Genomic DNA, 24950 nt, shown 5'->3' with positions numbered 1-24950 from the left:
CATCTAGCTTCAAACACTGTGGGAGCCATTTCAGATCACGAACAATACTGGTGAATGAGTTCTGAAAATAGCTTTCCTGGGGAGGCGGGCCATGTGCTGAGTGGGGCTTTGGATTCTGCTCCACACTCCAGCCAACACACTACCCTCCCACAAGGCGACCAACGTCAGCCCATCCACATACGGTAGGGAGTCCCACAGACTCTTTCCATACTAATGGGAAGAACAAAACAAAAACCCTGGCTTCATTGACATTTTGCTGGCTTGGACGGGTTTCCACTAAGCTAAGCAGTCCAACAGACCAACCCCTCCCTGGGTCTTCCGCTTCATTGAACAGATGGGAATTGGGTTCTTGATCTCATTTAAACCGGAAGGGCCCTGTCCGTTACCCCATTTCCTGTTCCAAGCCACTTATCAGAACTTAGGCTCCTGCCCTCTAAAAGCTGCACGGAAGAGTTAAGGGAAAAAAATCCTAAACTGGCAAAGTTAGGGGTGGAGCCCAAAGTGAATTGTCTCTGGCTAAAAAATGAACCTGGAAGGGGAAAATAATGAAATACCAGGAAATGCCAGGTGCATTCTCTCACCTTACCTCTAACTCCACACCTTGACTGCCTTGTCTCCACAGTCATCCAATGAAGAACTTTAAGCCAAGAGGCTTTTTCCCAAAGCAGTAAGAAGGAGGCAGGAGGCAAAGAGTTAGACATCAAAGAGATTCACAAGCCTAGTGTGGGGGCCCCCTAAGGAAAAGGCCACCCTAGGTCCAGGCACTTCAAACCACAAGGCCACCCATAATTACCCATGGTAACAGGGCAGGAATACCGTGTAACTTCCATCACTGTTGCCCATATACTGAAATACTACTAATCAGAGACATTATTCCAATAGCAATAACAGAAATAATGAATTGCATAATGAAATCATAATATATGGTTGATACAATGGGCCCTTGAATAAATCAAAACTATACATGATTGGGCAAAAGTAGGTTTATAGTTATAATACAAATAAATAATACAATAATTAATAAATAATAATAAAAGAATAAATTATGTGTTTCAAGTACTCACAACTATAAACCTACCTTTGCCCACCTGAGTATTTAGGAAGAACTGAATATATAAAACAATACTCCTGAACTAAGGTCAAATGGTAGAGAAGTCATGGGTGTATTTTGTCTTCTACATTTTAGCATCTGACCAAAACTTATATATAATACTAGTGGCCCAGTGCACAAAATTCGTGCATGGAGGGGGTGGTTCCCTCAGCCCAGCTTGCACCCTCTCCAATCGGGAACCCCTTGAGGGATGTCCGACTGTCGGGCATCCCTCTCACAATCTGGGACTGCTGGCTCCTAACTGCTCACCTGCCTGCCTGCCTGATTGCCCCTAATCCCTCTGCCTGCCTTCCTGATTGCCCCTAACTGTCTCTGCCTGCCTACCTGATCACCTGTAACTACCCTCCCCTGCTGGCCTGATCTCGACCCCAACTGCTTCTGCCTGCCTGATCTCCCCACAACGGCCTTCCCCTGCAGGCCTGATGTCACCCCCAACTGCCCTCCTCTGCCAGCCAATTTGGTTCTGATTGGTCGGTTTCTATGCCAGTCAACGTCAAAAGCTCCGCCTCCTAGGCAGCCATTGGCTCTTCACAGTTGACCCAGATTTTGTTCTGATTGGTTGGTTTCTATGCCAGTCAGTGTCTCTGGACCTATCAATGTGGCCTGATCAGAAAGGTGGGGCTAATCAACAGCCCTGGTGGAGGCCTGGAGAGAAATGGAAGCGTGGCTGCTGGCCAGACTGGGAGAGAAAGAGAGAGGCAAGTGCTGATCAAAAGCTGCCACAGAGGGAACAGATCAGTCCCTGCTTCTCTCTTCAGGCCTCTCTCTGGCCCTGATTCGCAGTCCCCTCAGCAGTCAGTGCAACCCATCGCTGACTGCAGGACTGACTTCCAGTTGGTCTAGCCTTGATCCTTACCAGTCATTAGGACCCAGGGTTTTATATATTAGGATGACGTGAATTTAAATTACATGCTTAAAAACACAACAGGTAACTAACAAAGTCTCTACAGAAGAAAGATGAAGCAATCCAGATTTCATAAACTGAAAGGAAGTACAAGACAAGTTATATTTTGAACCTGCATGTTCCCCCACAATAACATTTTGGTGTTTGTTTAGTGTCCAAAAGAATCACAATAATTCCTCCGAAAGATGTGTTCACAAAAATATGTGATGAGAGTTTTGCAGAGGAGGATAAGTAGAAGTGATAGGATATTCCAGACTAACTTTAAGTCCAAGATAACTTGCTTCTGCTCCTAAAGGAAGGGCTTAAAACTCACAAGATGAACACTGACACTTCTTTCAATATCCTAGAAGACAGGACAGCAAATAGCTGCTGAAATCAAGATTTGTGCTCCTGTTCATCCACTAGGCAGTTGAGGCCATATTCAACCTATAAAGTTCAGGGAATGTTAATACAGTACTAATTATGGCTAGAAATTCAGGTTGACAGGAAATTTACTAAGTCAGGGGCCAGCCATGCATTGCAGAGTCTGTTATACCAAACACTGGCCCACTCCTTCCCTTAAGATTTCTAACACACAGCAGAAGCTGGCTGGGGGAGGAGGTCAGAAATCATAGAAAGGGAGCTCTCTTACCTGGCTGCTCCATACTCAGGGGGATGCTGATACCTCATCAGTTGCCCCTCTGTTCTCCCTGGCTGGTTCAGACGATGCTCACTATAGAAGTGCCCTGGCTCTTGGGGCTTGCACACTACAGACTGGGGTGGCATGCCCTTGAAGGGATACTCTGGTGGGGGGCCTCGGTGTTCCACGCCCTTCAGGCTATGCTGGCCGGGAGGTCCTTGGGCCTTGTAGAATTCACTGGAACTTGTGGGATTCTTGTAGAGGTCATTGGGTTGTGGTGGAGAGAGTGGAGCGCTGGTAACAGGTGGATGGGCCTTAACTCCACTGGTGGCCAATGACATCTGCATTAGTCGTTCACTCAAAGAGCGGACATGTCCTTGCTTAAGGTCTCTGAGTCCTTCATCCTGGTGCATCTTCCCAGGATTGAGACGCTGAACTGATGGGCGTCCCTCCGTCCTCATCTTCTGGTTGGTGACTCCAGTGACATAGAAGGCAGCTCCAACACTGGCATGCTGTTGGCCCCGAAAGTACTGGGACTGGACCTTAGCTTCTTCATAGGTCGGGAGTTCTTCATTATTCTGCATTCGAGGGGAAAGTTGCTTCTCCATCATGATATTTTCTGACTGAATTTCCTGCCCTTGGGGTTCTTGTCTAGCAGCATGTGCCACAAGCTGTTGGTGATGGTCTTGGGGACTCAACATATCATTCTGAGGACCTGGGTTTCCACTGCCACTGGGGAAAGGAGGGACAGTCCCTGTGGCTTGCTGGTGTATGGCAAGCAGGTTGCGATTCTCATTAGGATTGCCATAGCGAAGCTGCTCTTGTAGCAGACGCTGCAACACCGTGGTTCCTCCACTTGGCTGATCTTCAGAATTTCTCATCTCTATTGCTGGTGGTGCCTTGTGAAGAGAGAGAGAAATTGGGCACCTGGGCTGCCCTTGACCTAGGAAGGGGAAACAGGAAGCTTAACACCCAATTGATGGATAAATCATTCCTCTAAAGGGGAAAAATGAGTATTGGGGGAGGGGGGGTGAGGATTCCATTGCAGATACAAAGTAGAGAATTGAATCTAGAATTAATAGATTAATTGTTGGTGACTCCTGACTCTAGCATTGATATGAGGAGGAACTTGGAGGCATAAGAGCTCTCTGTTTCCTCTTTCACTTTTAGCATGGGTTAAATATTTAATCTTGACTTAACTCTGAAGAGGACAGGACAAATCTGGAGCAGTCAAGTAGGGTGATCAGAGAGGGCAATTATCCTAGGACCTTACTTACAAGGTTCATCTCTCTGTTTTCTATTTCAATGAAAAATACAGATGTGGCAGTGGGGGCAAGACAGTGGAGAGAAGTTGTCCCGTAGACAGGATCTGTAAAGCAGTTCAGCATGTGAAGGGAGTTATAAAATGCCAAATAATAAGTAAATACATAAAGGGTGATGAGAGCTTGGCTTGCACCAGATAGAAATGATCCCTGCTCGATGGATATCATTTTCTGTGATCTCATAAAACTCTGAAACATATTTTTTTAAAAGGAATCCTTTCTGTATTGTCCATTTTGGATGCTCCCTGGCTTAGTAAGAGAAGGGCTTGGAATCATTGTTATTGATAAGTTTTTCTTTCAGCCATCCAGGAATTGTCTTTGAGATTTTGTTGTTGTTGTTGTTGGGTGCTTAAGGGAAAACCCTCTTTCATTTAAGAGGGCCTCTGACAGCATTTAGAAATTGAAAATTTTAAAGGTTATCCTTCTGGAAATGGTATAATTATAATACTCCCCCCCCCCCCAACTAATTCGTCTTAAGGAAGTAATATGGATTGAGTGAAACATCAGTAGTAAGACAACTCAAGATTCAAATTCTAAGCATGCCATGGTTTTACAGGGTAATCTAAACAACTGACTCCTCTTTTCTTATCTTCTAGTCCCCAACCTCAAAACTAATATAGGTGACCTCTTACATTGTCTCTCTCTCTGCACAGTATAGTAAGTAATGCATATAAACTCATTACAGGCTCAAAAAATCTTTGGACAGAATCTGTCTCTCATGTTATATACTATAATTTAATACTAATGCTCAATAATGAAACTTTCACTCTAAGGATCTTAAGTAGTGTTGGATAATGGACATGACGTCACACAAAAAATTACAATAAAGGTCAACCTAATCCACCCTTGGGTTCCTAGATGAGAACTCTGAAATCCTGGTTAAAAGGCCCTGATTTCTATATTAAATAGCCTCTGAAAACATGACCCCCTTTCCCTTAGTCTTACAGGGAGTGACCCAAAGACGTGTATGATAGATAGAGAACAGTCATCTTCTCTCCTCTCGCACTTCTTGCATCATTATGCTACCTGGTTTCTAATTATTGTATAGAGTAGCTAACCTTCCAAAGGCCCTTATTAAATCTCATTAATCATATTTTGGGGGAAGAGCACACCAAGGGGCTGAGCAAACTGCCCTCAAGTTCCCTTTCCCTCCCTCCCTCCCAGTGACCCACTGGGACTCTTGTCTTTAAACTGTCAGATTGGGATTTTCTGATAGGCTGAGAAATATAACATATAAATCTCTGTTAGTGCCTGAAACTGGAAAAATGACTGCCAAACCACTTTTCCTTTCTCAAAAAATGGAAACAGGAGTATGTATGATCACAGAAAAATCACTTATAAACCCCTCTTGCAAGGCAATGAAATCCAGACATTGAGCTACCCCAGATCCTGAAGAGTAAGTACACCACCCCCTCCCATTCCACACCCACCCCACCCTGCACACACACAGGCTTGCACACACACAGGCACACATACACATTGGTGATCCATACCTATTTCTGCTTTCTTTTAGGCTTAAAGCCTTGATCAGGATAGGGAATTCTTGCTTATGAGCAGCTCCAGAAACCGCAACGGCAGATTCCCTCTCCCCTAACACTCAGGTTCAGGTTAAGCGCCGCCAAGAGTCCAACCAGTGGTCACTCTGAAATGTTCAGGAGGGGGAGGGAGGAGAAATAAAAACGTCGTTTCTATTTTGCCACCAATGGCCAACTGTTAACCAAACCAGTCCTTCCAAGGGAATGACTTGTCCTCCCATGTGCTTGCCTTTTATATGAGTGGCAGGATCCATTTCCACCAAGACAGAAAGAAATGTCACCATCCAGCAATATGTTCAGGAGATCGGCCAGTCTCCAGGAGATGGAAATGTCCAGGTCTGAGACTGGGAGATTGCTCTGCTCTAGCCCAGGGGTGGGCAAACTTTTTGACTCGAGGGCCACAATGGGTTCTTAAACTGGACTGGAGGGCCGGAACAAAAGCATGGATGGAGAGTTTGTGTGAACTAATATAAATTCAAAGTAAACATCATTACATAAAAGGGTACGGTCTTTTTTTTTTTTTTTTTTTAGTTTTATTCATTTCAAACGGGCCGTAGTTTGCCCATGGCTGCTCTAGCCTCACAGCCCCAAAAGCCACTGCTTCAATTCTGAGTTGAAATGATGGGTGATGACAGAAGCCATAACCACAGTCACCTTTAGGGTGTTTCCTTTCGATTGCTATCAGTAGCAGGACAGGTGAATGAGGCCCCGCATCCCAGAAAAAAGGCGGTCATCAGAGGGCAGGTTTTTGGTCAAATATAAATGTGCAGTGGAACTCCCAATTCAACTGCTACAGACTCAGCTGGGCAGAAGCAATCCCAAACTCCTTTTTACCCAAGTCATTAAGTATTTATTGCATACTCGCTATTCCAGATACTCTCCAGCCTCCTGCTAGAGGAATACAACAGACACACAACATATTGTTCCTGCCCTCACAGAGCTTACAATCTGATCGATGGCCCATCCATGCTTCCTGGAGCAGTAAAGGCAACTGCCCTTCTCAATGCATAGCAGCAACCCCTCTCCCTCAAGAAGATGCCTCCACTTGCTTTTTCAGCACTTCCACAGCCCCGGTGTCTCCGAAAAGGAAAGGCAAGACTAACTGCAAACACCCACCAGGTAAGGGTTTGAGATAGTCCCCATTTCTAATTACTGCTTTGACCCTCAGAAAAGGCCCTTCAGGTCCAACCAAAATGGTTATCAAACTGAAGAGTTTGTGTTTAGGTGGCATGCAGATGATCCACATTTTTATTTTCTGTCCTGTCTTCGGCACGACTCACTCATATCACTTAAAGGAAAGGCTTTCATCTGCGCCAGAGACACCTGTTCGTGGAGCAGGGCAATGCAAAAGAAGCACACAAGCATCTCTGTATTTCGGGAGCATGTCCAAAACATCTGAGTTTTTTAAAAATCCACAAAACCGCGCAGTGATTAATTTAACATTATTTCCTTGCCATGTTGCCAAAAATAAAATGAACAGATATAGAGTGAGAAAACATGGAAATTTGCCTTTCCATCTTGTTTTGGCCCAACGTGTAATCACAATCGAAAGCAAAAGCATCTCCCATCTGCAAGGTAATTATTTTGGGGTGTCTCCCCTAATTTCAAAGAGAGGAACAACTTCTAATTGGAATCAAAGCTGGACTATTAACAGAGCTATGGTAAATAACCCCTGTGCTTCTGTTGTCCAATTCTGAACAAAAAAGTTGTCTTTTTTTTTTTTTTTAACTGAAACACACAGAAAACAGCCCAAGGCTTCTAAACTTGGACCCCTGGAGAGAAACCACCATACAATTCTTTGCCAGTACTATTTAGATTCTTCATGCCAGTCTTGACTGGCTTGCTTCTAATGCCCAGCTCCTCACCACAAAAACTTTACTTGTCCAAAGTCTTACTCTTGTTCCTTAATTTTGTCCTCTCTCTTACATATCCTTTTCAAAACTCAAATCATTTTAAGTCAACTGGACACAGACTGTCCCTCCCCATAACCCCGCCCCCTGGACTTTTTTGTTTCTGTTTAAAAGAGGAAAAGAACTCAGCCTAAGAAAAAAAGCTTTGCTGATTTCTCTCCAGTTTGCTGATTGCTTCTTAAAGAACTTATGTTCATCTACATATTAAGAGTCACATAAAAAGGAAAACACTACTCCATTTATTTATTAGAGAAAGGAAAGGAAAATATTATTGTCTCATGTGCAAGAACTAAAATAGTATGAACTCTTAAATCTTTAATCTGCCCACAGATTTAATCACCCCAACTGTCAGGGGTCTGACATCATCCTCAATCAATAAAATAACCTTGTTTCTCCTGGACAAGCAGACTGTCCCTGAGGATATTTGATAGGGGAAGAAAGGATATCCATGGTTCTCTCTTTAAAAAATGCAATTTGAATCTATATATTCAACTCTTCTGTAATAACAACAGGTCAGCAAGGCCAAGCTAAATTCTTACTCCATTTGCAGTCATTGGCCTCTCCCAGTATACCTGAGAGATTGAGCCAAAATACATTAGTGAGAGCCCAGATGTTTCCCAACCCAAGTCCCAGAAAATCAACATGACAAGGTGGCCAAATTCCCACCCTTCAAATAAATTTTAAAATATGCCTGTAAGATCTTCTCTTTGTCCCTTCTAACTCCTCCTATTCTGCCCCCACCCCTCACTCCACCAACCACAATGAAGAATCAAGTCTAGGAAACCTGTTTCTCTGCTAAATCTTGGTCAACTTGTTCATACAATTTTACTTCCAGTTCTCTGGAAATAAGCCAGTTCAAAGTTTTCCGTGTACCTGCATGCACATATTTGTGCATAAAACACACATGCACACGCACACATGCACACACCCTCCCACACAAAGAAAGGAAAAATGGCCCACTGAATTCTCTCATGTCCTCTCTGGTTGGTCCATATTGTGGCCTGAGGTGTCCTAGGGAACACCTTTCCCAATAATCTTGCAACTCAGGATACTAATTCACTTCCTCTGGGAGGTAAGAAACAATGGTCCCTTTGCAGGTTAGCCCTAAACTTTCGATGGATAATGGGCAAGCAGTATAAACACCATGGTTAAGAACCAGGGCCTAGAGTTACTCTATCCAAGTTCAAATTCTGGATCTATGGTTTACTAACTTACCTGATACATGTCTCTTGACATCCCCAAGTTTCAAATTTCATCATTTGCAAAATAGGAATAACAGTGCTCATGCCTCATAGAGTTTTATAAAGCTGAAGGGAGATAATCCATGTAAAGTATAAACACAGAGCCTGGTACACAGTAAAGACTCAGTAAAAGTTAGCTATTAATATTATTATTTCAAACTGGCTTTTTTTTCTAGAAGGCTCTGCAATTTTATAAAGTAAGGTTGGTTTTGTAAAATCTTTATTTGCAACTCAGTTTGTGTGCAGAGGTCCTTAAATCAGTGAATGTTGGAAGAAAGACTCCTGGGAGACCATCCAGTGGTCCAACCCTCCCTTTTTATAGATGAAGATGCCAGAGCTTAAAAGGGGTCAGAGCCAGGGCCAGAATACAGGTTTTATTACTCCAAAGGGAACAGTCCTTCCACTAAAATATATTATCTAGCATATTAGTTTATACATAGAAGATGCTTAATAAATATTTATGAAATTGAATTGACTCTAGTTTTAAAAGACTATGAATGGGGCTTAATGCTACCACCAATTTTTCAACTCCATTACAAGTAAAATGATAATGGGGCGATCCAAACAGGTGAGAGGGTTGTGTTTAGTTAGAAGTATGGTGGAAGGACCTTACACAATAGCTCCTCTGTAGGCCAAGATATGCAGATAGGTCGGGGAGTAGCAGGAACCTCCACTGATCAATATTTCCAGGCCCCTGTTGTAGGTCTTGTCAACATCATAATGACTTGGTACTTACTGTTACTTAAGTCTAGTACTAGCTTAAGAAAAGGCTTTGAGTCAGCCCCACTTCTTTGCTCCTAGCTCTTCCTCAATCTAGATTAGGTTAGAAATTTATTTTAAGAACCACAGTAAGACCTTGGCATTTCCAAATCTTACTGAGGATCAGTATCAGTTATCTGTTTCTGAGACGGCAACTCAAAGGTGTGGTCAATTTGGTCCCAGTTTTATGTTTCTGTACTATAGATCAATTAAGTTGAACATGTGAACAGCCAACAAAAGCGATTAACCCTAAAATGTACATGAGCAGTGAAATACTGGGTAACAAGAAAAATACTGTTGCCACCACCCCTCCACCTTGCTCCACACATAGCCATTTCAAGGGAGGAATAAATATATCACACCATCACATCCCATTTCTTCTTGCCTCAGAAAGAATATAAGCAATCCATAAAATCATATTGAGTATAAACTGAGAAAAGTTTAAAAATATACCCAGAAGCTATCTACTTTACCAATATCCTATTTTCAATGGCATACTACTCACTTTTATTTTTACTTATTTTACAAGTAATATAAGCACAACACACAAATATTTATAACAGAAAAAAAATCACTCATAATCCTAGCAACTCAACCCACACATTGTTAATATTATAGAATATTTCCTTTCGTTCTTTTCTTTGTATACTTGTGTTTTTGCAAAGCAATGAAATATGAATGTACATGTAATTTTGGATGCTACATTTCACTTTATCATAAACACTTTCTCCATGTTGAAGCATAGACTTCATAACAAACACTGCAATGACTGTGTAATAGTCCATTAAATGAGTGTATCAAAATTCACTTACCCATTTTCCAATTATTCAGACATTTAAACTGCTTTCAATTTTGTTCTAGTCTAAATAATGTTATAAAAACATCTTTTGATTTGGCCTTTTTCAATATTTTGGATTGTTTCCTAATGATAGAATCCCAAAAGTAAAATTAATGGTCAAGGAGCATGAATGTTTTTAGACAACCCACTAAACAAAAATAAAACTAGCAAAACATCAAAGTCCCATGAAATCTCTCCTTCATTTAATGAAAAGTTATCCTGCTCCCACTTCTCCACCAGGGCAGAGCAGGACTCCTGGGAGGGAAAGAAGCCAAGAGAAGCAGTGTAGTATCCCAGTGACTTTCAAAATGGCAGAGTGGAATGTGGACTCCCTTGTGAATCCAGCTTGCATGCACTTGTCCCAAATTGCCACCCAGTCAAGAAGCTCATTAGTAAAAGTATCAGGTGGATGAGAATAGGTTCATGGCCTGTAATGGCTTATATCATGTTTCATTTTTTGCCCTTGGAAAGATCTGACAGTCAGCTTGAAGACATTCAGTTCTAGTGACCCCATGTGCTAAATTCTCAGAATTAAATTGGTTAGTTTTCCAATATCAATATTCAATATATTTGACAGGGTATTGTGCTATATAGAACTAAGCATAGATAACCAATGTGACTGTGTACCCCTAATTTTCAGCCACAGTTAAGGTGGCACATTTAGGGTCAGCCCTGTTTAATATTATATGGCTAAGTGGCATCTGTCTTAAATGGCCAAGGTGTTATGTAGTCAGAGGTTTATTTGCAGACTCGACCATAAAAGTCATCCAGTCCTAAGGCAGGGGAGGAAACAGGCCAGAGATGCCTTAGCAAGAGCAGACACAACAGGCATCTTTCCTGGGCTGCTTAGTGAAAATTCTCAAAAGAGAACAGTGCTTTCCACCTCCTTGAAGGTTTTCCCCTAATCTTTGTCCATTTTCCCCTTGCCCCCAACTCTGCTCAATATGGAAAATTAATTCTCTCTCCTCACAGTTTCTACTGTACTTCGTATATATCTCTATTAGAACACTTATCAAAGCATATTTTCCACAAACATTTATTAAGCACTTAACTATAGCCAGAAACTGCAAAAGTCCTAGGGTGAAGAGAGAGAGAGAAGAGAGAGAGAGAGAGAGAGAGAGAGAGAGAGAGAGAGAGAGAGAGAAATAAAATAGTCCAGTCCTCAAGGAGCTCCCACTCAAGCATTGGGGCACAATCCAACAGGAAACCAGAGGTATAAGCAGGTAACTCTGGTAACACAGAGAACCCTGCAAAAACCTCTGAGCCACCTGAGCAAAGCTTCACAGAGGAACAGACCTATGAGCTGAGTAGGAGACATGTAATCTGATAACCGACTTGCTTATAGAGAAGTTGGAAAGGGAGGAGTCAAAGATAAGTTGAGATATATCTTTGGGAGTCATTAGCATATGGATAACAGCTAAGGTCAAAGAGTGGGCTGGATCACATAGAGTAGGAGCAGACTAGAATCAAAGATGAAACTAAGTTGGGCTCCTGAAAAAAGTGAGCAAGGGTCAGGTACTTGGCAATTGTGCGCATGCGAAAGAAATTCCTTTATTTACCTATGGCTCCCCCTCCTTCCCCTTACACCTTCACTCTAAACCTTGGAATACACTGCTCCAGGAATGGAAGTCCCCATTTGCAATGCAAAGAAAAAAGAAGTTCATTCATGTCCTTTAAGTTTCTAAGTACCGACACAGAAATCACTTAATATGTTGAGCCAGAAATGGAAGTTGTTAGACTGCAAGATCTTAGAGGGCACGGGCTGAGTGCAAGCTTTTCTTCTGTGTCATTCTTAACACCTAAACCTTTAATTGGTACATAAATTATGCTTAATAATTGCATAGTGAGTAAATAACTTCCCAAAGACTTTGCTAGAGACAACAAAAAAAAGAAAAGGGATGAAAGATATACTAGCAATAACAATAATACTATTACCTTTAGTTTCTCAGTCTTTCTTCTAAGGAGACAAAAGCTCTTTCACTTCTGTTATCTTATTTGTCCTTCTCAGCAGCTCTGTGAGGAAATAAAGGCAGATGTGATTAATTCTATTTTACAACTGCAGAAGCTTAGGTCCAGGACAGATAGCTAATGACAACTAATTTGACCAAGGTTTCACTGTGGCCCACTGGTGGGACCAGGATAAGAATCCAGGTATTATGACTTCCTGCCCTGTGTTGAGTTACTACACACAAACCTCTACAGAACTGACTCTTCAGTTTTTAAGAGGACAGTTCACAAGAGAAATTCATTAGGAAAGCAGATTCCCTCAGGGCTCCAACAGTATCTTGAGCAAGCTAGTGAACTGCACCTACAAGAAAATATCTAAGATGTTTCCCCTTACCAATGCTGGAACGGCTAAATATAATGTGCAGTGGTGCTCCACTAACATAATTAGGAACTCCCTGTTTTGCTGTACCCCTTTGGAAGGGAGCCCCATCTGCCTTGTGTCTGAGTGGGGCTCAGGTGCTGACTACAGGTGTGGCATCCAGCAGGTGCATGAACAGGAGCCAGCGTTTGATATCTTCATACCAAAGGGCCTGAGTCACTCCCCACAGTCAGCCCCTCCTCCTCATGCTGACTTGCAAGTCCCAAGAACCTGTCCTGACTGAGTTGCCATTGCGAAACTAAATCTCGTCCCTGCCTTCCCAGGAAGAAGTCCGGTGAAATCAGTTCAACTACAAATCATATAATGCAACCAACTTGTCCACCCTCCAAAACTCTAGGGCAGGCATATGCTGCAGGTATAGCATCAGGGAATACAGAGTGGTAAAAAAAAGTAGGCTGTGAGCATGTGAATCAGTTTATTCTTGTATTATTATTTAGTAACTAGAGGCCCGGTGCAAATTCGTGCACAGATAGGGTCCCTAGGCCTGGCCAGCAATCAGGGCCCATAGAGGTCTTCCAGCTGCTGGCCAGGGCCTCCCTTACCTGGCTGCTGGCTGCTGGCTGCTGGCCAGGGCCTTCCTTTGTTCCACACCACCCCCTGGTGGTCAGCGCACATCATAGCGAGCGATCGAACTCCCGGTCTCCCAGTCAAACTCCAGAGGGGACACTTTGCATATTAGCCATATATATATATAGTTGATTGTATTATTTTCCATACGAACTGTAAACCTACTTTTGCCCAACATTGTAATGACTTTCCCCTGCTAGTTAGGGGGAAAAGGAGTGCCACACAGACACACATTACATATTTAGCTACTGAGCACTTATTCTATTTCAAATGGCCCTGAAACCTCAGGAGCAAGTATTCATTCTCTTAAAAAAGGTGGAGTACAGAAGAAAGAACGTGCTAGGAATCCAGCACTCCAGTTCCCATCATAAACACTCTCCTTCAGGCTGCCAAGGGAGAACTGCTAGCCTAGTCACAAAAAGTACCAGGTCAGAAAAATCACCACATTGCCCTAATGGAAGCCTAACTGAGATCCTGAGGCAGACAGAATGTTCTTGGAGGTAGAGGGGGTCATCAAAATTTTCTTAGCACCAAAAATTGTTTTCTTTTAAAAAAACAATTTGCCTCTCCCAAACACACACACACACACACACACACACACACACACAGAGAGACAGAGAGAGAGAGAGAAGAGAAACTAATTATAGAAGAAAAAAACAAATGTTACCTTAATAAAGTGTTTTTTTATCATTTGTCATATTTTTCCAATTCATACGGGAAACTCAAATTAATAGGCGGTGGTTTACAGCCCATGATCCAGAAAGTAAAACTGGCTACTAAACTAAAATGTGATCACTGTATATAAACAGAGTGAAACAAGAATCTGAACTGAAAACCTAAATGTAATGAGGAGAAAATTAGATTTCTTCAATATAGGCAATCTAAATAATTTTCCCCATCTGTGATTTTTATCTTAGTTTCCTATCACATAAAAAAAATGTCATTAATTCAATGCAAATCTATGCCCCTTGAAAACAACCCAAATGATTAAGTAATATACTAATTAGCTTCCTAATGGGGAAGGTTTTAATTGAACTATTCTATAATCTTCATCAAAGTTTCCAGGGCAACTTCATAAAAGGATGGCAAACCTGGCCCATATTTTTATCCCCTCAAAAATAATTCTCAATGCACAGAAACACAGAAAGCTTATTTCTCTTCAATGCTGTTAACACTCAGGCCACTAAATTTTCTGATGTCAGCAATCCCCTTCCCACAAATATTCCAAGTATGCACCACCGTCATTCTCCTTTCAATTATGTGGTTTCTCTGCTCCTTTACTGATTGAGTCCAGGCCTCTCGGATAATGAGAAGCATGTGCAAGGAAAATATGCTCTTAAAAAACACATACATCAGTTTCATCTGCATTATGAAGGGAGGGGAGATCATTTGTCCATATCAAAAGGATAAAAAATATAAAGTTTTCTATGGGTTATGTAAAGGGGGAAAAAAAAGATTGGCATCAGTGCCTAAAGTTGGGGGGCAGTTATTGTTATCTGAAGCAACACCAATAAGAATAAGAGAGGCCCCCCCAAAACACACCCTTTCCAGCTTGGCCACATTTATATTTAATGTTATCTTAATGTTGCTTTTGGGGGTATTTAAGTCCTGACATACACATGGAAATGAGCCATGAAGTGTACAGCAAGCATAAATATTCCATCATTAATAAAAACCAGCTGTGTATAAAACACTACAATGGCTGGGTTTCAGTTACTGGCTATCATCAGTATGTGTCACAAGCAAATATTACTCAAAACTTTCTCCTTTAAAACACACACACACACTCACACACACGCATACACACACACACACAGAAATTTGCTTCACTCTTTTTAATCTTCTGGAAGAGCTTTGAAGAACTCACTAAACTGTATGGCACATTCCAACTAATGTGTGTTTTTGAAGCTATTTTCATCATCCTGTGAGATGCTACAGTCCTCGTACTAGAGCTTCAACTTACCACATAGAATGAAAATGTTTAATTCATTATTTTAAGAGCCAAGAGGGTCAATAATACAAATGATGGTACAATCAATTATCTATATATATATATAAAAGGCTAATAGGCAAAGTGTCCCCTCAGGAGTTCAATGGCTCACTATGATGTGTGCTGACCACCAGGGGGCAGTGCAGAACAAAGGAAGGCGCTGGCCAGCAGCTAGAAGGCCCCGATCCGCCCTGATCCCTGGCCAGGCCTAGGGACCCTACCCACGCATGAATTTTGTGCACCAGGCCTCTAGTAGTCAATAAGGTAATGAAGTAAAGGACACTGTAAGAGAGCAAAGCTCATTAAAAGTCAACACCTGCTCAGGACCCTACAATAAGCCTGCTCTGCCATCATGCAAACACCTTTCCTCTAATGACCTCAAAGCTTGTGCCCAATATGAAGCATGCCTAAACACCTTTGTGAAGTATTATTATCCTTGCTTCCCAGAAGGGAAACTGGAGCTCAGAGCAGCTAATTCATTTACCCTTGGCCACATGGCAAGTCAGAGAGGGTTGGGCAGAGAAACCCAGAGCCTAGCTTCAAGTCACACAGTCTAATGATATTTCATGGAGTGGGGACAATAGTAAAAGTGACTTTACAAATGTGAAGGACAGTCAATAGAGTTAAAAAATGTTTTTAAAAATTACCTTAGGAGATTTAGCAAATATATCCATCTGCATTTTCCCATGAACACGAATCATTTTAAAATGTCCCTGCACTGAACTTAGTACTAAGTACTAAAAACTCATACTTTACCTTCCTGTTGTGGTTAAAGAAATCTAATCTATGATGAGCCACTGGTTTTCAGGAATGAGTCTATCCAAAACTGGAGATCATGCATATATTATAACTTTGCTATCAAAGGAAAATTAAAGGACCCTGTAACTGAACTTTCACTATATGGTGAAGGTCTCAGATGAAGAATCCATAATGTGTGGGTTACCTCGCTGCACCTACATACCTTATATTTAATTGTCTAAAGTCCTTAGTTTCCTTACTATTTTTAGTCTAATTTAAATGTATTATTTTCAAAGCTATAAAACAAAATGTTTGTGCTTTTTTTTACTTCCCTTTCTCACTCAGGAAATTTCATAGTCTACTCAAATTTGTACCCTCTTGGTGGGATATCATGATACAGTGATTTGAGGATCATTAGTGATTTAGACAAAACAGTAAACCCTCATTTTATTTTTGCTTTAAATGAATGATGGAGGAGTAACAGAAGGTCAAGGGAGTAGAATTAACAGTTTTGCTCGATACATGAGCACCCCTAAATCACACCTCATCTCTCAAACAATGAATTTGGGATTCTTCATGTAAATTCAGTCAGGTTCTGACTTCATTCCTCCACACAGGTTTACAAAGATAAGTCTTAGGTGGGTCATTTATTTAAAAGCAACAGGGGATATTTCTATGACTCTATGTAAAATCCATGTAAATTGAGAAATAAGGACTGAAAGGAACTAGAAAAAATGAATGCAGGTGAACTGTCAGGATGATGGGATTCTCGAACAAGTTTTGGGCAGAGTCTTAGTTTTTAAATTAGATATGTTATTTAAATACAAAACAGAATGCATTTATATTAATATATCCTTACAGACTTTTAAAAATTATCCAGATGACTACATGATTGTATTTCTAACAACTGTTGCACCCCATTCTAATAGGACTCATTCATATTCACACCAGAAACTGAAGCCTAGGAAAAGAACCATAAACTTTTTATTTTTATTTATTTTTTAAATCCTCACCCAGGGATATTTTTTTTCCATTGATTTTTAGGGAGAGTGGAAGGGAGAAGGAGAGGGAGAGAAAAATTGATGTGAGCAAGACATCAATTGGTTGTCTCCTACATGCGCCCAACCAGGGCCAGGGATGGAACCTGCAACCTTGACTGGAATCAAACCTGGGGTTCCTCAGTCTTCAGGCTGACGCTCTGTCCACTGAGCAAAACTGGCTAGGGCTGAGAACCATCAACTTTTGAGGACTGGTTCTCAAAATCACCCTGTCTGACCCTTACAATTTACAGAGGAGAAAACTTGCCAAGGGTGATAAACTGAGTTAGCGGTGGGTCAAGAGCCCAGGTCCTTCTCACCAATAAGCTTGCTAGGAAAGCTTATCATGCATAGCTTCTTAAAGTCACTGATATTTACCTGAAGTAATTTTCTGTGCCTTTGAGGTATTTCAATACAGTAACTGGAATTAAAATATTTCAGCTATATGGTGTAGAGAGTCCATCCTTACAATTATCAAAATCTGTAAAGTCTGATTTATTTCCATCAAGTCATACTGGCTCCCTTCTACAAGTGGTTGTAGGCTACGGCTAAAGGTGGCCAGCATTATTACAAGCCAAAATGATTTAGACAATTAACTCCATCCTATACAACAAAAAGATTTCAAAGGCCAACTAATGTTCTCACTTAAGTCAAACAATAATTATTACAACAGAAGCCTAATGTCTTCCTTTCTGCAATAAGTATATTTTAGAGAAGGCTCAGCTATAGTGAATTTTTATATATTAAGTAATTGTTCATAGGCACTAACTAGGAAAGCTAGTTCTTTCCAAAAAAACCCCCAAAAAACTGTAGTAGATTATTTTATAAAGCAAATGACCTTTTTTCTTGTTTTTAAAATTTTGTATGTTGTGAGTGGAAGGGGCGACATCCCTCCTTTCTCTGGGTTAAAAGGTGTCCAACACCCACCACAGAGCACACAGTAATGCAGTACGGACTGCCTGTTTAATGTTGTCTTCATTCCTGGGACCAAATTCTAACCTTTGACTTGGGATGGGACCCTAAATTTTGAACCAAAGTCTACATAAGGCAGCAAGGAATGAAGAAGTAAGCAAGACTAAAGCCAATGTGTCATAGTAACCCACCAACAAAAATTCTTGGGGACAGGAAATCAATGGAGCACAATTCTAAACAAATTGGTTTAGTCCCAACCTAATTAACTTGTCAAGCAGATCTCCAAACCCAATGAATCCAATGGGGGTAAGAGGTGATATAATAGATTTGAGAACATTTACCTACCCATTTACCATCCTAAAAGGCTTGGCCACAACTACACACACCTCCTCCACTCCTTTCAGTGGTTTTAAGCTGGGCTTAATGGGTGCAAAGGACAATTTCTTCCAGACAGTACCTAATACACTGTTCTCATGCATTCCAAATGCTCAGTCTCCATGGAGGAGGCTACCTGGTCACAAGCATTTCCAAAGAGGGAATATATCCTCTACTCATCCTCATTGGTAACCCCCACCACCAACAAAACAACTTCTAACCATCCTGAGAATTCGGGGGGACTTTTTAGGGGGAAAAGGAAAAGGAACCTTAAGAGGGGAGTAGACGAGTGTGGGAAATTCCTCTTGTCTCCAAATGGGAAAAAAAAAGCCTTAAAGAGCTGGATCAAAGGAAGAAAGGGGGATGGGGGAGAAGTGCTGCTTAATTACAAAGACACCCTTTTAAAGAAGGCGCAGGCCCTGGGAGAGCTCTTAGGAGAGGCGCAGAAGCAGATGTACCCACTTAGAATTCTGGCACTCAATGGGACCTCAAGGTCATAGCATCCATCTCTCTGCTTTCTGAATTGACTGTTCTTAAGGCATTCTAGAAAGTCTGATTCGTTCTTTACAAAACCTCAGATAACGCAACTCCATAAAAAGCTTTGGCTGTGCATTAGTCTAATAAATCATACTTCATAAACCAGAAATGACATTTCAACTTCCAAATCCAAAAGAGTATTGAATATGATTTTTTAACTCTCATCTAAAACCTTTTAAATAGGTAAACAGATCTACAACTTCTACATAAAAGTTACTCTCCATACAAGTATGGTCAGAGGTTTGCTTCATATCTAGACTACGAAATTAGGATAAGCACTTTCAACTTACAGAACCAGACTTTTCCAAAGAAAGAAGTATCTTAAAATTAAGTATGATGTAGTGCCATAAAGTGTCTGTAAATGACACTGGATAAACCCATACAGAATAGCTGGGACCTGAGTTATCATCTGTAAATAGATGCAACTACTCTGAACCACCTGGCTATTAAAATATCCCAGGCTAGTTATAAAATGTGGTTTGGTCAGGCCAACTTTTCCCTCCCAGCTGATCTGAAACATGATAGCCTTTAAAATTGTCACCCTGTAGCGTTCCTTCTCTCCTTTCCTGCTTTCCTTTCCCCCATTAAAATCAACCAACAAAATTATTTTAAAATATGTCAATAGTTTGTTCCCGAATAAGCAATGAGTCTGGGACATCTTGGTAATAGGTCTTTGAACACCACCATTCTTGTAAGTTTGCTGTGCTTGGCCAACTGGAGATAGGTAGGAGATGGGTGAAGATTTATCCCGCATCCAAAATGGTATCTCAAACTATTCTTAGCTACTAAATGAGGGTGCTGAAAGGTCTAACTGAGAAGGCTTCACAAAGGCTGGCCTGAGAAAGAAGTATTCACAAGCCTAGTTCAAGGAGACTTAAATAACCTTAGCCCTCCATTATTGAAGATCATGGTAACTATCTTTCTCTCTGAGTGGGAGAAGAGGATTATATACAAAAAAGTTTTAAAATGTCTCCCAATTTCCACTCTTCCTCAGGGGGAGGGGGAGAGGAGGACGAAGAACTAAATTAGACACTCCAAGGGGGCAGAAAATTCTTTCTAAAATACATGCTAGAGATCAGAAATGCTGTTTCTCACAAACTTTGCCTTGCCTCTTTCATTTGATTGTATTTAGTCCCTTGCTGCAAATTATTATTACATTATTATTAGTGTGAATTTCTCAGGGATTGCTCACAGCCTACAAAGACTGTCACTTTCCATCTCACTTTTCTTTCTCTTCAGTTTCATAAGTAGGTAAGTCCATCTTGCTGTTGAAGCAGCAACATAGTGTCCCAGGCTTGGGACCCTCAAGACACCTGCCTGATCCTGCAAAACTAGTCACTGATATATATAATGCAGATAAGGGGCAACTCCTCCTCACCAACACACACACACATACACACACACACACACACACACACACACGTGAGAGTGTATCATTGTAGGTTACTACGTGACTTTAAGACTTCAAGAATTCAAGGCCCCCAGGGGATGGGAGTGTAAGCCCCCACCCCAACCGTAAGCATTTAGAAGGAATGCATCTAGCAATCTGAGATAAGCACGTACTTTCCTGCTGAGCTAAATGTAGACCTCAAGTTCCCTCAGGTCTTTAATTTCTTTTGTGCTTAATTACCTAGAGACCTACCTACAAGGACCCCAGGAGGCAATGAAGTAAAAGTACCATCAACTTGTGGTACCCACTAGCATCTCCACAGGACGGGAAAGGAGCACACACTTTTTAACCGATTTAACTTGCTGCACATGTCGAAAAACTCATGGCCAGCTGCAAAGAAAGTAGAACACACGGGTATCCCCACACGCATGTAGATCGACTCACGCGAGGGCACGATCAAGTTCATGCCACCATGGATTCTGCCCCAGTTCCCCGCGAAAATTAACCAGGCGTCTCCTACCCCTGAATGCAACGAAGACAAGGTGACGACTCTCTGCTCGTTCAAGTGGCTTCGGTCCCGGGCCAAAAGCCAGGGATGGGCAGGGGAGAAGCCCGGACTCCCGGCTGCTCCCCTCTTCGCTGCTCCCTCTGGGTTTTCCTTGGTGGCAGTGGACAGGCAGGATACCGGGCCGGAGGGTGGAGCAGCGGATGGTCGGAGGCGAGACAGATTGGAGGTGGGGGTGGAGGGAGCGGTGAGAACTAAAAGAAGATGAAGCGAAAGAGAGAGGAGATGGAGGAATAAATCTGGGGTCTACCAGCTTGGGCAGTCAGAGATCTCCTCGGAAGGAAGGGGCGTGACTGCGATGAAGGCAGCTCCTGGGCAAAGGATGGGAGGTAGGGGAGGGGGACGAATGGGTGGCTTTTCTTCTTGTGGTGAGCGGCTGGGACCGCCCAGGAGCGGGAGGGGGCGGGGGGCGGAGTGGACTACGGAGGGGGTGGAGTAGAGGGCGGGAAAAAAGGGAGGGCGTTTGCCTGGACCCTGGAGCGGAGGTCCGGGAGCGGGGGAGGGGGGGAGGGAGGCGGGGCCAGAGGGCGGGGAAGTTTCAAACAATTGAACTGGGGTGTCCAGCCCCTCAGGCCGGAGCTCTGGGCCGTCGCTGTCCTTCACTCATTAACGTGGCACAACTTGGTTACAGTGTCCCTAAGCGTCTACGCAAGGACTGAGTGGGAGGAAGGAAAGGGTTCTGCAAAGAGTACAATAATTATTTACAGCAACAGCGGAGCGGAGTCGCGTGGGAGAGCCAGTACAGCTCCCCGCCCCACAGCAAAAGGAAGAAAAATAACTAAAAATGCTGAAAAGCAGCTTCTCGCAAAGGCTACTTAAAAAAATGCAGGAAGGAGAGCGCTCTGCTCCTTCGTTTGCCTGCCCCTCTGGTTTCCTATTATCAGCAGGCCCCCACCCAGGTCGCATCTCTGCGAGGCACCCTCTTTTCTTCCTACGCTCCCCCTAGCCACCCCCCTACCTCCCACCACCCCACGTCCCGTCCCCGTCCCCCTCCCTGTGGCCGGCAGTTCCACCGGCGGGGGCGGCGGGGGCGGGGGCGGGGCTCCGTGGAGACTCCGCCTCTAGGGCGGGCTGGGAGGACCGACCCGGCTGGAGGCTGAAGAAGTGCAAGTCCCACCCACCATTCTCTTGCAGCTACCGGTTGGTGAATCCTGGCCTAGGACTCGCTTTCGATTGGTGACTTCCGCGGTCGATCGGATTCTTTTGTCCCACCCGCCCTCAAAATTAATAAAACTAAACAAGAGGCTATTGTCTAGCTCTCCGTTCTCCCCCAGCTACTGCTGAGAAGAGAAAGATGAGACGCTTGGCTTCTCAGTCTCCTAAGAGAGTGTGTTGGCCGGCTCCAGTACACCTTTATGGCGCTGTCCGGCCCTCTGGGAATAGGTAACTTTTCTTTCCCTTTAATTCATTAGGCCACGAGGAGGGAAGGTACCTGAAGTGTCAATGTGGTGTTCACAGTAGCGAAAAACTGATATTGTCTAAGAACACTGGATTCAGTACAGCATCCTGGGGCACTGAAAATCTGCCACTTTACACCTGGGAAATGAAAACACAAAGAAACAATGTAGGGGGTAGCAGAATAACATGCAATTTGGAACTAAAGGAAGAACTCATCTGGCTCTAGTACTTAGCTGCCAGTTGTGTGACTTAAGTCGCTTAACATCTCTGAGCCTTAATTTGCCTATGTAAATAAAGGCTATAAGACATACCCTATTACTTTAGTGGCACTGGTATATGAAAATAAAATGAACTGTGTGTGAAAACCCTGTAAACCACAAAGCACCTCACATTAGTATCTGTTTCAACTTGTATGTGTCACATGGTGGAGAGTCTCACCTGTGTCTGAGAATCAAATATTTTGCTCATCTGTTTTAAGCATTTACATCCAAGGTGGGTAGGTCTTGTGACTATATTTTTTAAAGTCAACCTTTTTCCTACAGTTTTGAGGGTGGATATGAAGTTGGCTCCCTGCAGTTAGAATAATAAATCACCCCTTTTCTAACCAGGGTGGGTGAGATTTCTTTTTTAAACAGCTTTGCAGTGGCGCCACAACCTAAATCTATTGTGGTGCTGGTACTGAAAAAGGAAATCATGCTGTGTATATCAGAAGTGAACTTGAGAAAACAAATATGAGGGAACATTTACCATGGAAACCACCATTCTCTACAGGTCCATATTTCCTAGAAAATGTTGGGAGGAGGAAGCAAGTCTAAATGTAAAGAAAGGCCTTGACAGCACCAAGCTATTATAATGAATTCATGCCAATGAAAAATTGACCTCCAAATCAAGCCTGTCTAACTGGGAGCTTTCTGAAGGGCCATGGATCAAGGCATGCAAGAGAAAGTGTGCACTTAGGAAACACAGTCTCACCGTGAACAGGGTCACAGAATATAACTGAGTTCAGGAAAAGTAGTGGGCCCCTGCCATGCTGTGGGGTAGCCTCAGTATGCAAAACACTCCGCTAGGACTGCTGAAAGATTCAGAAGTAGAAGTATGGGCAGAATGTATTCTTGGTATGATTCAGTTTATGCGTTAGGGGAAGTTATTTGGATGATTTTTCATGAGCAAGGTGAATTTTTTTTTGAGTGTTAAAGACATGGAGATACCTGGTTTGTAAATCAAGGGAAGATTATTCTTGCCTCATTGAGGAAGATACACATAAGTGGAAACATATACTGTGCTCATGGATTGAAAGAATTAATATCATGAAAATGCCCATACTACACAAAACAATCTATATATTCAATGCAATTCCTATTAAAATACCAATTGCACCTAACCAGTTTGGCTCAGTGGATAGAGTGTCGGCCTGCGGACTGAAAGGTCCCAGGGTTGATTCCGGCCAGGGGCATGTACCCTGGTTGCGGGCACATCCCTGGTAGGAAGTGTGCAGGAGGCAGCTGGTCAATGTTTCTCTCTCATCGATGTTTCTAACTCTCTATCCCTCTCCCTTCCTCTCTGTGAAAAATCAATAAAATATATTTTTTAAAAAAATAAAAAATAAATAAAATAAAATACCAATTGCATATTCTACAGATCTGGAATATTCCAAAAATGTATGTGAAACCAAAAAAGGACCCAAATTGCCTCAGCAATCTTGAGAAAGAAGAACAAAGTTGGTAATATCACAATACCTGATAGCAAACTGTACTACAAAGCCATTGTAATCAAAACAGCCTGGTACTGGCATAAAAACTGGCATATAGAAAAACCAAGATGGCGACATAGGTAAACACAGGAAATTGCTGCCTCCCACAACAAATTCAAAAATACAACTAAAAGACAAAACAGACATCATCCAGAACCACAGGAAGGCTGGCTGAGTGGAAATTCTACAACTAGAAGGAAAGAGAAAAGCACACTGAGACTCAGAGGAGGTGTGGAAGTGCAGAGAAACTTTGCAGGCCAGAAGGGAGTGGCAAGAAATGTTCAAAGTGATGAATGCCAAGAACCTACAACCAAGATTACTTTATCCAGCAAAGCTACCATTCAGAATTGAAGGTCAGATAAAGAGCTTCACAGATAAGGAAAAGCTAAAGGAGTTCATCACCACCAAACCAGTATTATATGAAATGCTGAAAGGTATCCTTTAAGAAGAGGAAGAAGAAGAAAAAGGTAAAGATACAAATTATGAACAACAAATACACATCTATCAACAAGTGAATCTAAAAATCAAGTGAATAAATAATCTGATGAACAGAATAAACGGGTGATTATAATAGAATCAGGGGCATTGAAAGGGAGTGGACTGACTATTCTTGGGGGGAGGAGGGGTGTGGGGGATGCGGGAAGAGACTGAACAAAAATCATGCACCTATGGATGAGGACAGTGGGGGGGGGTGAGGGCGGAGGGTGGGTGGGAACCGGGTGGAGGGGAGTTATGGGGGGGGAAAGAGGAACAACTGTAATAATCTGAACAATAAAGATTTAATTAAAAAAAAAGCTGGCATATAGATCAATGGAACAGAAGAGCCAAGAAATCAACCCACCCCTATATGGTCAAGTAATATTTGACAAAGGAGGCAAGAACATACAATGAGGAAAAGAAACTCTCTTCAATAAATGGTGTTGGGAAAATTGGACAGGTACATGAAAAAAAAATTAAACTAGAAGACTTAAATGTAAGTCTCAAAACCACAAAAATACTAGAAGAAAACATAGGCAGTAAAATCTCAAACACCTCTTGTAGCATTATTTTTGCCAATATGTACAGA

The 24950-nt window shown here is 42.3% G+C and overlaps 1 protein-coding gene across 5 annotated transcripts in view; it reads right to left on the bottom strand.

The window, feature by feature from the left end:
- Positions 1-21659, bottom strand: part of AMOT (angiomotin) — a 72087-nt gene extending 50428 nt beyond the window's left edge. Inside the window, exons 1-5 of one of the 5 annotated variants that reach the window (XM_036305344.1) lie at positions 21442-21659; positions 20692-20930; positions 12175-12252; positions 5450-5598; positions 2647-3577 (exon numbers count right to left, since the gene is read on the bottom strand). In XM_036305344.1, coding sequence (XP_036161237.1) covers positions 2647-3515 — 869 coding nt within the window. In that variant the 5' untranslated portion in view covers positions 3516-3577; positions 5450-5598; positions 12175-12252; positions 20692-20930; positions 21442-21659. Of the gene's footprint in view, positions 1-2646; positions 3578-5449; positions 5599-12174; positions 12253-12580; positions 12723-20691; positions 21110-21441 lie in introns of those variants that run through there. The other 4 variants (XM_036305341.1, XM_036305345.1, XM_036305343.1 and 1 more) reach the window with 4 other exon arrangements.
- Positions 21660-24950: the final 3291 nt, after the last annotated feature.

Source organism: Myotis myotis, unplaced genomic scaffold (assembly GCF_014108235.1).
Source record: "Myotis myotis isolate mMyoMyo1 unplaced genomic scaffold, mMyoMyo1.p scaffold_m19_p_4, whole genome shotgun sequence".
Taxonomy (NCBI): domain Eukaryota; kingdom Metazoa; phylum Chordata; class Mammalia; order Chiroptera; family Vespertilionidae; genus Myotis; species Myotis myotis.
Note: the sequence above shows the minus strand (reverse complement) of the source record. Positions and strands in the feature narration are given on the sequence as shown.